Source organism: Macrobrachium rosenbergii, chromosome 12 (genome assembly GCF_040412425.1).
Source record: "Macrobrachium rosenbergii isolate ZJJX-2024 chromosome 12, ASM4041242v1, whole genome shotgun sequence".
NCBI lineage: Eukaryota > Metazoa > Arthropoda > Malacostraca > Decapoda > Palaemonidae > Macrobrachium > Macrobrachium rosenbergii.
The window spans coordinates 6,423,001-6,436,540 of record NC_089752.1 but is presented as its reverse complement, the minus strand read 5'-3'; the positions used below and the strand labels follow the sequence as shown (position 1 = coordinate 6,436,540).

Genomic DNA, 13,540 nt, shown 5'->3' with positions numbered 1-13,540 from the left:
GTATTTACTTGTACGCACTATATAACTGTTTTATGTTGACAAGTTTTATACATATACATACATATATATATATATATATACATATATATATATATATATATATATATATATATATATATATATATATATATATATATATATATATATATATATATATATATAGAGAGAGAGAGAGAGAGAGAGAGAGAGAGAGAGAGAGAGAGAGAGAGAGAGAGAGAGAGTTTTATCTCTTCTAAAGCAGTTCAGCACTCCCGTTGCTAAAGGATCATTAGAAACCACTTGTCAGAAGAACTCCGATGAACTTGGATAATCAGATTTCTAGCTGATTATTAGTAGCCATTAGAGAGAGAGAGAGAGAGAGAGAGAGAGAGAGAGAGAGAGAGAGAGAGAGAGAGAGAGAGAGAGAATTTCCCTTTGAAGCTTACCTAGAATTCTAGTAGTTACGTATTTCATGAATTCGATGTAGAATTCAGATGTTTATTAGTTTTCCCCGTTCATCCATTCTTATGGTATTTTCGTGCATTGAGTGCAATCTTGCAATTTCAACGTGTCCGTGTTTGCATTTGCGTTGACAAATATTTTAGTTTTGAAGAGTCAGACTTTTCAATTTTTTTTTTCCGTTAAACCTTCGTATATTCCAGGGAAGAACTAAGCTTGTTATCTATAAACTTGGCTTCTATATTTGCCTTCTCTCTCTCTCTCTCTCTCTCTCTCTCTCTCTCTCTCTCTCTCTCTCTCTCTCTCTCTCTCGTTACAGTAGCATTCCATACAGCGGAGTCGAACACCACCATAGTTGAAAAGATAAAACGTCGAGGAATGCTCCTCTATAAAGGAGCCGGATATTGGAAAGACACGAAAGTTGTTATTTTGAATGGAATACAAAAAAAAAAAATCTCGAGTGGTGATCAGCGGCGGCGCCCCCCTTTTCGGAGAGAGAGAGAGAGAGAGAGAGAGAGAGAGAGAGAGAGAGAGAGACCCAAATCCGTCGATGGACGCTCGCTATCAGATCAGTTCGATCAGGGCGGCAGCAAGATGACTAACTCTGATCACCAGCATCTTTCGCATCATGTCCGAAGCATTCTGGACGGGGATGCCCTCGCCATTCACTGATTGTTGCGATAGGGGGTGGGGGAATATACTCACCTAAACGCACACGCGCATATATGTACACGAACGCACACAATTTTTGAGAGAGAGAGAGAGAGAGAGAGAGAGAGAGAGAGAGAGAGAGAGAGAGAGAGAGAAGTTGGGAGGGTGATGCGGGCTCGGTATTTTCTGTAGGAAATGAATGTTTTCGTATGGTAACAATTCACGAGGTCATCCTGGCTTCCTTTTATCCTGCGACTTTTTGAAAGTTTGCGGATGGGTCTTTGGATGCTGAGTTATTTGAATTCACCCATAATCACTCTTTAAATAAACGTGGAGTCGCGTTACAGAATCCCACGAAAACAGGCATAACGAAAATATCCTCCTCGTCGGATTACGTATTGAGCGATTGACCCTCCTGAACGGAGCTATGTGGTGTCGACGATGGCCAAACACACTATCAGCCTCCTCCCCCCCTATCCCCCCTCCCCCAGAAAGACCCTTTGGAAACTGAATGGTTGGATGGCTTCAAAAAGTCTGTTTTAAAATGAACATCGGCGACATTATGTGTTGGTGAAAAGATCCCGAAATGTTTAACAAAACTTAGGAGGAATAAAGCGAGCGATTGCGCTTGTGCGCGTTTGTACGCGCGATGCTGAGAGAGAGAGAGAGAGAGAGAGAGAGAGAGAGAGAGAGAGAGAAAAGGAGATCGGGGTCTGTGAGATGTAGGAGAGGAGGAAGTACTATTAGAGAGAGAGAGAGAGAGAGAGAGAGAGAGAGAGAGAGAGAGAGAGAGGAGGGAAGTTGAGAGATGAGATTCCTGGTGTTACATTAGGTGTTTAGGGAAGAGCGGGGGAGAAACAGGTCTTGATTTCCGTAATGTATCGTTGATTGACTCTGCTGGTCGTCGTCAGTGTTTTCTTGAAGACACCATTTCCCCCCCTCTTTTCTCATTTTCCTTTTTTCTCGACTTTTTCCTTTGAGACGGCTTATTTCATTTACTCTTGTTAAACTGTCTCTCTTGGTCTCCGTAGGAACGCACGTTTTATCTGATGCTGTAAATGTATAGGGGATCGTGAATTACTAATTGCAGTGGCTCCCGAAGTGATTGGACAACGAGTAAAAACATTTTGGGAGGGAAATTCATTATTTTGAAGCTCCTTTATGAATTCACGTTGTAAATATAGGGGTAGTTTGAATGATTTATTAAACATTGCACGGTATTAGGAAAAACTTTTTAGCTGTACACAGAGTATTACTGTAACAATATATCTGTATCACCATTAATGTGGTATCACTGTACAAGGAGCTATAACCATAATAAGATAGTGTGCTATGTTTATAGTGCTTTTTATTCTCACTTGCACAAGGTTATGACTCTGGCTAGGCCTGTTGTTTTGTCTTTCTGTTGGCTGGCAGTATTACACACACACATACACACACACAAACACAAAAGTGTGAATTTATAAAAAAATTTGTGAAAAGGTTGGCCTTGTGACAGGCAACAAGAAATATTTTGGGAAAGATAGGAATGTAAATTTTTGCGTCCTTTGTGGGATAGGAGAGGGGACTGTTTCGTTCTTGATCTTGGTCTTTTTCAATTATTACTAATTCATTTACACTTCATGTTTATCAGGCGAAAATGGCTGTAAATGTAACAAGTACACTCAACATTTTCACTGTAAGAATTCAACTTTGATTTTTTTAAATGGTTACCTGTGAATTGAAGTCAATTTAGTAAACATTTTACAGTTAGTAACCGAGTCATTTTCATATTAACCATGGGTGTAACTTGGTTCACTGTAACTTAAGATAATTCATTAGCCTATTTACAACTCCAAGAGTAACTGCCCTTTAACTGTGGTTATAAATCATTTTCAATTTTGTATGTGACGGTGTAATAGAGGATTTATATTAGAGAATTTAGAAATAAGAATGAACTATATTACAGCCAATTTGGTTTTTTGTGATTCTGACTAATTATCACGTCTTCCTTCTTCCCCCCTTCAGCACCCGTACCCCTCCGAAGACCAGAAGAAGCAACTGGCTCAGGACACCGGCTTAACTATCCTACAAGTCAACAATTGGTGAGTACTGGTTCAAGGATGTCCTTGTCGTCCTTCCCATCTCCTGCCACTGAGTGTAGCGTCTGACGGACTTCCATGTATTAAACGTGGACTCCCACTGCTGGAATTTGAATTGGATTTATCTGGAACCCAAAACTAAAATCCAAGGCAATTCAGTCTTCATCTGATCCCAGGAAACCTAAATTTATTGCAGGAAATGCAAAGTTCAATCTAAACTCAAGTATATGTAATCAAAATTTCGTCTAAAGTAAATTTCAGCTTCGTGGATTGAATATACACTCCATGGAATTACATTTAAATTACTTTTGATTAAATTTTGATTACCTTGATTATATTCAAGTTTAGATTTGGATTTTAAGTTGAATTTGTATTATCTGTGATTATTTTAAGGGTTCTGGGATTAGATTTGAATTACCTGGGAGTAGTTTTGATTCGTAAAAAATGGCTACGCGTAAGATATAAGTTTAATATAAATAATGACATGGTATGTCCGTGATCTCTACGCTCGTGGTAGCAGATCATTTCGGGAGGAAATATTTTTACCTCGTCCAGCAAAAAAAAAAAAAAAAAAATAACCTGAAGAGTCACCTGTGTTTATAAGATATAATTGTCAATCGCTTTTTTGATTCCCCTGCGGAAATGATTTTACCTTGCCATTGACAATGGCTTTATTTCACAAGCTCTACTTTATCGGTTTTAACTTTTCCAGTTCTGCGGAAATTCTTGCTTCTCGAACTCAACAACGCATAAACCCAATATTTATCATCTTAACCGAAAGAGAAAATTACCATAAGTGTATTCGCACACAAACGCCATTTCTAACCCCGAAAATGCTAGATTGCGTATTTGGTCTAGTGACTGCAGGAAAATGTTTCTGGCGTTGTGCGGCTTACGAAGGAGAATTAAAACTCGTAACTCTTTGCAGAAATCAGTTCTCTCTCTCTCCTTGGTTTATAAACGACGGAGGTGGTCCTGTCTGGAAAGGCAGGGGGCTGGGAAAGGTGACAGATGTCGACGCTGGTTGGTGGTTCATTGAACGAGACTTTGGAATAGGAGATTCCAGTGAACTCGAGCGATAATTATGTATGTGAGGAGACTGCGTATATATATATATATATATATATATATATATATATATATATATATATATATATATATATATATATATATATATATATATATATATACATATATATATGTATATATATATATACATGTATATATATATATATATATATATATAGATATATAATATATATATATATATATATATATATATATATATATATATATATATATATATATATATATATACACACACATATATATACAGTATATATATATATATGTATGTATGTATATATTATACATGTTATATATAGATATATATAATATATAATGGCTTTTCATGTTTACGAATGGTTGGGAAAGCAACTACACACAGTCGGAAAAAAGTACGTAGATGGAACGGAACCTATGTTGGTTAGCTGACAGTAATTTTTTGAAGGTTGTTTATGGAGGCAATATATTCGCGAATGATTTAAATGAGCAGAGGAATATGTAGTGGCGAGTTGTGTTTGATGTGCCATAAGCCCATCAACTAAGTAGTTATTGTACTTGTGCATTTTAATTACCGAATGACCTAGTGATTTTTGATCGCAATTTATAATGATGAAGATAAAGAATTGGCGTATGAGATACGATGGAACGAAGTATTTGGAGACTTCGGAGTCACCCATCAGGCGATGGCTTTCCGTAGCTGCTCTTGAGAGAAACTCGATGGTCCCCTGATAAAAAAAAAATCGTCAATGTTTTTGATTAGGTAACTCGAGCGTTGTACGAGATCGGGAAAGAACTCATTCTCTCCTTTGATGAAAGCGAAGCGATGGGTTCTCCTTTTCCCTACCTTATATTATATAGCTTGCTGCTATAGGATCGGAGTATGAGGAAGTGGGGGAGGGGGGGGCGGTGTTGTTGTCGGGGTTGGAGGAGACCTGCGTAACAAACAAAAGGTTTTTCCCCAAAAAGATAATGTTGTCCGTAGTGCCGTGTGCTTTTGTTATTACGTTGGCATTGTCGGAGGGGTTCTTATTGGCCGCCGCCTTGTGCCTTGGCCCATCACCGCCGCGGCGCCTTTGGACGCGTTCGCTCGCTTTCATCGCCCGGTCACTTGGTGTCTGCTGGACGTTACATTCTGGGAAGCCCCGAGTGTCCAGCGGAGAGGACCTACCGTAGTCGCCATTGATGGTCGCCCATCAGATCAGAACTAATTGCTATTGATGATTTCTGGTCCAGCGAAGATTACGCCGTAACACTTTGGTATCAGTTCCCCCCCATCCCTTCCCGACCCCCCCGTCTCCCTCCTTTTAAACGTACCACTTGGGATTTCTTGGAGTTTCTCCGTCGGACGTTGGGAAGGAAAGCCCAGGTTTTTACTGTTCCATAGTTCATAGCATATCTCCCGACATGTAACTGGAATCACAGAAGTACGAATGTGTTTCCAGTTTTGCAGTATTTTTCGTGTGGAAGTCGAGGGAGAAATACGACGAATCCCGTAGCCCTCCTGACGTTTGATTCTCTGTATAGAAAGCGAGGCATCTCCAAAATGAATCCTAGCCCCCTCCCCCCCTTTTTTTTGTGCAGGAATTTTCATGGCCGGGATATATTTCTTTTCCCCCCTTCCATTTTACAGACTTCTGGAACGATTTGGTTTCCAGAGCCGACCGCTGGCATACACGTACAGTTCCAGATGCGATACCCGACCGAGAACATGCCTTGCGGTGTATTTATTAAATCAAGATACCGAACATAAAAGATGGCAGTTGAATAAATGAATTTTTTCATTCCTTTTGTTGGGAGAGTCTGGGCGAACTGTGTTTACCATCAGTGCAAAAGGGGAATGGACGAGGAACGGGAACCAATAAAGAAAGTCCAGTGGCCCTGGGATCCAGACTGGAATGATGAGTCGTTGGGTTTAGGAAATGAACTGGAAGGATTTATCTTCCAGCAACTGGAAAGAAAAGAGGTTTGTGTGGCTTGAGAGAGAGAGAGAGAGAGAGAGAGAGAGAGAGAGAGAGAGAGAGAGAGAGAGAGAGAGAGAATCGAAAGTCAGATACGAGGTAGATAGTTTTGACAGGACAAATGACGCTGTCAGTTTAATGCAGACACAGACCGGATGTTTGTTGACAAATTATTTGCATCGGGACTTCCACCAAGTTTTAATATCCTTGCATTGGTATGAAGGCTGTTTTCAGAAAGTAGTCGAGTCGCCTTCTTGTATTGGGTTTTGCAAGTAATTTACGAAATTCTTGTTAGTTAAAAATAGTTTCCAAATGTAACCCTGGTTCCATCAGGCCGTTGTCAAACGTTACTTTGGGTCCCTTTCGTTGCGACTTCAGAAAATCTGCTCTGCAAGTCTAAATGGCTGAATTGCAAATACCTTTTCCCATTGATCCAAGGGAGACGTTTGTCCTGTGCGCCTTCGGGAGAAGTGAGAGACGAGGAGAGTCGACTGGCTGATAGACAGGGCTTTTAAATGGCGAAATTAAAGTGACTGGCGTACAGTGCTGGAATCCTCGACTTGAAACCTTGCTGTGACCTGGAAAGTGTCATTAAAGTATCGGCGGTGTTTTGTTGTTAAAACGAAAGGGCGCTCGAGTTGAAGTTCAACAAGGTTTGACCTGCAAATAGAGGAACAGCAGAAGCAGCAGTAGGAGAAGCAGCAGCAGCAGCAGCAGTAGGAGCAGAAGCAGCAAGGTCCAGAAAGGGGTTTTGGCCGAAGGGGATGGTCAGAAGGGAAGGGTCTCCGGCTGTGCGATAGAGCGTGGTGAGCCCTGAAACTAATGACCTGGAAACTTCTCCTTTCCCCTCGCCTAAGAGACGACGCTAATGGCACGACGCCCCTATCCCTCCCATCCCTCCTCCCATCCCCCTCCCTTCCCTTTCTTCTTACCCACCTCCCCTCTCCGCGTACCTCCCTTGCACCGTGTCCCCTTCTTCTTCCTCCTCCTTGTCTTGTTCTTCCCTTTCTCGTCTACCCTTTCTACTCTTGTCACCTTATTCTTTTCTTATTTTCTTAAATTGCTCGTCACTGAACTTTGATCTCTTTAATAATTGGGGAATTTTGAAGCTTGTTTTGATATTAGTTTAATCATTGATTGTTTCTGAGTTTCTGTGATACTCTGACATCAGCATCACCTTGCATTTACGAACGCGGTGATCTTCAGTATTTATTTGTTGATGTCGTAGTCTAAAGCATTTAATTATAATCGTGGTACGTTGTGGGAAATGCTGTATTTTCCCTCTTATGTTCAATTTTTCAAGTATTAAGATACTTGCTCTGATCGTGGTGTTTATGTTGCAGTTGATGCAGTTTGGTAATTTTGCTTCTGATTGCAAATCACTATTGAACACCATATTTTTTGGAAGCTTGAATTCCATGTCAGTGGCCCATGTGGGCTTGTTTCATATGAATAGTGTTCTGAATAATAATAATAATAATAATAATAATAATAATAATAATAATAATAATAATAATAATACCGTTTTTTGGCTTAAATTACGTGAACGTTGTGATGTAGTCAGCGGTTTTTTTTCCCTCGTTACACATAACAGCCCATTGCTTTTTGGTTTTCCGAACAGACACATCAATCGCAACCCCTTTCCATCCATCCATCCGTCCGCCCTTCCATTTCTCCCCGTTTCCCGTGAGTTGAGGGCGCTCGCTGCTTTTCTGCGAGATCTTTGAGCTCTTAGCCAAATTAAAAGTTATGTTAATGACGAGGCATCAGCACCGAAGGAATTAAGCAATTAGGCGTGAAGCGTCCTCTCTCTCTCTCTCTCTCTCTCTCTCTCTCTCTCTCTCTCTCTCTCTCTCTCAAAAAGAATATCGGCATAAACCGTCGGGTGGTTTTCAGGGTCGCTGGGAGATAGCTTGAGGGAGAGAAAATCAGTCTTTAGGGAGGAAATCAGTTTTAGGGGGGAGGGAGAGGGAGGGAGGGAAATTCCAACGCCACCTTCATCCCATAAGCTTAGACATCCCTTTCCATATTCTCTTCATTGAGGGACGCGGCGGTGAAGTTGCTGTTCGGAGTTGGAGGGGAGAGGGGGAGATTGGAGGGGGGCAAGTTATAGTGTGGAATTACTTGGAGGGAGGTTAATCGCCTGACGAAGTTTTCGCCGATGTTGTGCGAGGAGTCAGGGTGATGCTAAGGTCTTGGAGATGATGAATATTGCGCAGGTTTTTTTTTTTTTTTTAAATATTCCAGTCGACATTTGCTTCTGTAAACGAGTTGTTTTTCTGGGTAATTTTTCTGTATGTTATTAAAATAATAATAGTCGTCTTCCATTGCATGTTTTATAGTCCTCCGAACGCTACCGTTATTACTGCTGCTATTACTACTACTAATGCCGCTGCCACTATTACTACTATTGCTGCTGCTGCTACTACTTACACTGCTACTAGTAGCAGTAATAGTTCCAGTATTTGTAGCAATGAAAAGATCATCATTCACATATCTGTCATCGTTCCTGCCTAAGTAACATTCCTAACTGCTACTATTACTACTATTACTACTACTACTACTACTAGCACTGTAATCCGGCGTGAGGCGCCCTGAGAGAGGCCGTAACACGCGCTCAAGGCAACACTTGCTGTTTGTTAAGCAACTTTAAATTGATTGTCTTTAGTTCTTAACTCTGAAGAAATGTGAGGGGAGGGAGGGGAAAAAGTTTTAAAACTTCCCCCAGAGCCCTCGCCGGACGTGCAATAAAACAAAGTAATTGGATTCAACTTTGGGGAATTTTCATTGTGCCCGGATAAAGCGGGCGTGAATTGTGCACCAGCCGTCTTAAACTTTGGCGAATTTGACTCTCCTCGCAAACATTTTAGACCGTGAATTTTACGCGGCGTGTGTTATACTCCGCGGGTAATTAGTTTCTGTGAAGATTTTGTTTGCGTGTAAACAAGTCTTGATCGCGGTTATATTTCTTTGGTATTGCGTCATTGCTTTTCTTGTTGGTTAGTGATGTTTCGATGATCGAGGTGTTTTGCGCTTTCTCGGATGTTTCGGGTCTTAGCGATAATTCGTTTACTTTAGAATCAGGCGTTGAAATTTGGCCACGGAGGGAGCTGGCCTCCCCTTGCTTAATTGTTCCTTTATCCTAGATTACCGAGAGTTGCAGAGTCACCGACAGTACCATTTGTAACCAAAAAAAAAGCATCCTCGTCTTTTGAAAGGGTTGGCCGAAGATGTTTTGCCATTGCGCTGCAAAGTAAAGTGAATTTCCTGTGAATATCCTTGGAAAAATGGACGCAGAATTAACGATAAAAGAGGCGTTTTGTTAGAAATTAATTATTGGCATAGCAGAGGAAAGTATATGGTCAAAAGCTTGACTGAAAAGGATTGAGGAAATTTAATTAAACCGCGGTTTTTAATAGTTTCGTTTTAAGAGGGTTTCTTCTTTCCAGCCACTGCCAGGCTTCGGAATTCTGTTCCGTGTTCTGCTTTTCTTGACTCGGTTGTGAGCAGTGTTGTAAATTCATACTGAATGGAAAACCTCTCAGAAAGGGACGTCACACTTTTAATAAGACTGGGAAGGCAAGACTTTTCTTTTGAAACCTTTTAGATGTTTTCGGTATTTGGCGAAATACCACTTTTAAAGTAATGACTTTTATTCTTGTTTACCGTAATCTCTATAGTCTGTTGGCATGCCACGCAGAGGAGTTATCATCATATGGGTTCCGTACCGCACTATGAGTTTTAAGTAAACAACATCAATTTGAAGAGTAACTTGAAATTCAACTTGTTAAGCCAAAAGTAAATAGAATTTCGGTCACTGAATAGAATAGGAAGCGTGACGCTACAGTGCAAAAGTGTAAGAAAATGAGAGGACAAAAAAGAAAAAAATAGTCTCTGACCTTTGAAATTACATAAGCTACATTTTAATATAATGGAAGGCGCCATTCTTTAAATGAAAGAGGCATAACATGCATGAAGCGCCCCGTTAAAATTAAGAACAGTCCACCTTAAAGTAAGGTGAAATAAGGTGCAATGGCCCTGGGTGAGGTAATGCAGCTAAGGTGCGATAGTGCAAGATTATGGTGTCTGTGTGTGGTGTGGTATGAAGTGGAGGGCGGGTGGGCTGGTAGGGTGTAAGGGTGGGAGGGAAGAAGGGGAGAGTGGATCTTCATCGTGTTAAAAGCCTATAACAGGGCGTCCCACACCCGCAGAGTAATGTTATGCATTAGATTCCCTGGGTACGCTGCCGGGGGATTTGTGCCTCTCTCTCTCTCTCTCTCTCTCTCTCTCTCTCTCTCTCTCTCTCTCTCTCTCTCGTCACACAGAAATTTTGTTTTAATGATTGTTTTTTTTTTCAAGAGGATTCTAAGTTTTGTAGTCTTGTGTGTATACATCGTCTAGCATTTCTTTGTTTTGAAATAGGTTTTTCTGAGTGTATACCTCTTTTTTTTTTTTAACTTAAATATTGCTTTGCCTTTATTATATGTTTTACTATACCCCTTTTTGGATGGATTTCTTTTCTTTATTTCATACGGACATCATTTTATGCCGGATCGTGTTTCGAAATTTGTTGGTCTTTAAAAGAAGTTAATCCACCCTAATAATTATAATGATCTATCCAATTTTAATAATAATAATAATAATAATAATAATAATTGCATTACTGAGTTGCTCTTGGGATTTTATTATTGACTTAATACAATTAATTGCCTTGCTGGTGGTTTACGACTTAGCTACCATAATGATGGTTTGACTTAAGTAGCTTAGAGGTGGTTTAAGACTTGAATTCATATTAATAGTATTTATTTTTGTAGTAAAAATTGCGCAATATCGAATTTTGGGTGCGGAGGACTAAATTCACAATGTATTTTGTAATTTTAATATAATAGCCACAACAAAATTGGCTAAATTCACAGATGTGGTGAACAGAATTTTGCCAAATGTAGCTAAAATAAAAAAAAATAAAGTTATGAACGTTATGTAAAAAAAAAAAAAAATATATAAAATATCAAAAGTGAGAATTGCTTGTGACTCTATTCAAGCAAAGATAATTCCTATCTCAAAAACCGGGAAATTTGCGACAGCAGAGTCTCTTCTGTCATCATTACAGCGGCCAGCCTGTTGGACTATATATAGCAAAAATGACAGAAGAAGAAGGAGGGGAGAGGGGAGGAGGGGAGTCAATTGAGTTCATTCATCGAAAGTAAGGTGCCCTGTCCTTGGCGCGATCATTACATAGGTGGAGACCATTGGGCCTTTGCAGCGAAGGTACTGTTCTTGTAGATCCGTCCGGTTCTTGGAATCGTTCCGGGCCTGCGTGTCCCTTATTCCATGTCATTGTCATCGTTAGTTGCTACTGCGCCAGAAGGACCACTCAATCAGTCATTAATGCAGTTCCTGGAACTGGAAGTTAATGGTCGAGGCTTCTCGTTTCGCGTCTTTCTTCTTCGCCTCTCTCTCTCTCTCTCTCTCTCTCTCTCTCTCTCTCTCTCTCTCTCTCTCTCTCTCTCTCTCTCCTTTGTCCTTTGTTCATCATCCTCTTCCGAGTTTTTTCTCTCTCGTGTCTCTTCTCTTATTTTCTTCTTCGTCCCTTTTATTTTTCATCCCTTCTCCGCCTTCTTTACCTTCGACCTAATTCCTCCTCTCCTTCCCCGTGTTCAAATTTCTTCTCTATTCTTGCCTGCCCAGCCGACTAAATGGCAGGGTCTCAGCCTTATAGATTTATTATAAACGCCCTCATATTAAAGTGCACTCTGAAAAACTTTCCTCTGTTGAATGCAAGCTCTCTGAGGAAATGCCTCCCTCTTCACCACCACCACCACATCCTCCTCCTCCTCCTCCTCCTCGACTCTCTTCACTCAGTCGATTATCAGCTTCATAATTTACTGTTCATCTTCCTCTACCGCTATCCCTACCTAATAAATACGTCGTTTATCATTCTATTTTTCCCCTCAGAAAAAGTAAGGACCGATGTAGATTACGCTTACTTATTCCTTGTGCAGCGTTGTAATATCATCAGTCTCTGCTCTTTTGAAATAAGGAAGTTTTTACAGATCGTCAGGCGTAGGTATTTCTATATTGGAAAAATTATAAATCTTCAGTAGAGAAGTTTTGGATTAGATAAACAGACAAGTATCAGTTATTTCAATGGAACTGGCACCAGCGATTTTTTTTGACGCTCGCGCGCGCTTTGCACGCAGTTGTTAGCGAGGGCGCCATCTTTTCTTTTTTAATGAAAGGCAAGAGTAAGGTAATGCGATTACAGGGGAAAATGATAAAGTTCGCTCTGGTAATTTTCATTGCGTGCCAAAGAAATTGCAACCCCGTTATGCGAAGTAAATGGTCTCAACATAATTACAGTCATTTTTTCCGAAAGAGCGACACTAAATAACAAAAAAAAAAAAAAGAATTCTACTCAGGAATTTCTCTCACTGATAAGAGTGTTTTATTGGGAATGAAATCACGCTAAATAACAGCTGTAATGGCACTGTTATCACTGCGTTATACTTCTTGGCATTACGTCAACGCTTGTGTGCATGCTACATTAACATTATGTATAGGTTATAATTAAAGTTCATTTCTATCTATAAATTTACTGGTGAGAAGAATACGGGTTTCCAAAGGGTTGCTTTGCTTGGTCTTTGCTCTTTATGCCAAGAGGTTGGGCACAAGCAGTGAGAATACGCTTGGAATACATATAGGACTTTTGAATGGAAAATGCGGTTTGAACAAATATACATTGAGGACAAAAGTCCTCGTCATAATAGCGAGGAAACTAAAACGTTTTTTTTTACTGAAAATATCGCAAGGCAATTCAAAAGTGAAATTCATGCGTTAGTAATAATTTTGGAAATAGGTTTTTCTTTTCTCTAAAAATAATCATCGAGATAGAAAAGGCTTTGGTAATACATTATTAATTACATTCAAAGAAAAAAAACATTTTATACAGATAGGCTTTGACAAGTGTTGGACTGTTCTTGTAAAAGGGATTAGTAAATAGTAGACCAAGACTACTCCTACTTTCGTTTGTTGCGTTCCTGGAAAAGTAAACAGTTTTAAGACAAATAACGAAAATACCAACTGGAATTTCAAGTTTTCGGAATTTACCCGCCATTGGTGGAAGGGCGAGGATGGTCCAGGAGGAATGGGAATTTGGGGAGGGGGTGATGAGGAAAGGGTGGGGATATTGCGCTCTACCGGGTGAAATTTAATTTGCTCCCCTCCCCCCCCTTTCCTTTACCCCCTACCCCAGGCCCCCCACCACCCACCCACCCACCCTATGGGGTGTTCCCTCCCCTTGGGTGTTGGCTGGTTGTCGTGGAAGTATGCCATGCCTCACCGTGGAAT

At 40.3% G+C, this 13,540-nt stretch overlaps 1 protein-coding gene across 50 annotated transcripts in view; it reads left to right on the top strand.

The window, feature by feature from the left end:
• hth (homothorax) overlaps positions 1-13,540 on the top strand; it is a 643,335-nt gene that overhangs the window by 533,875 nt on the left and 95,920 nt on the right. For all 50 annotated transcript variants that reach the window (XM_067113408.1, XM_067113441.1, XM_067113439.1 and 47 more), the window contains one exon: positions 3,097-3,173. In XM_067113408.1, the coding sequence (XP_066969509.1) occupies positions 3,097-3,173 (77 nt within the window). The remainder of the gene's footprint in view (positions 1-3,096; positions 3,174-13,540) is intronic.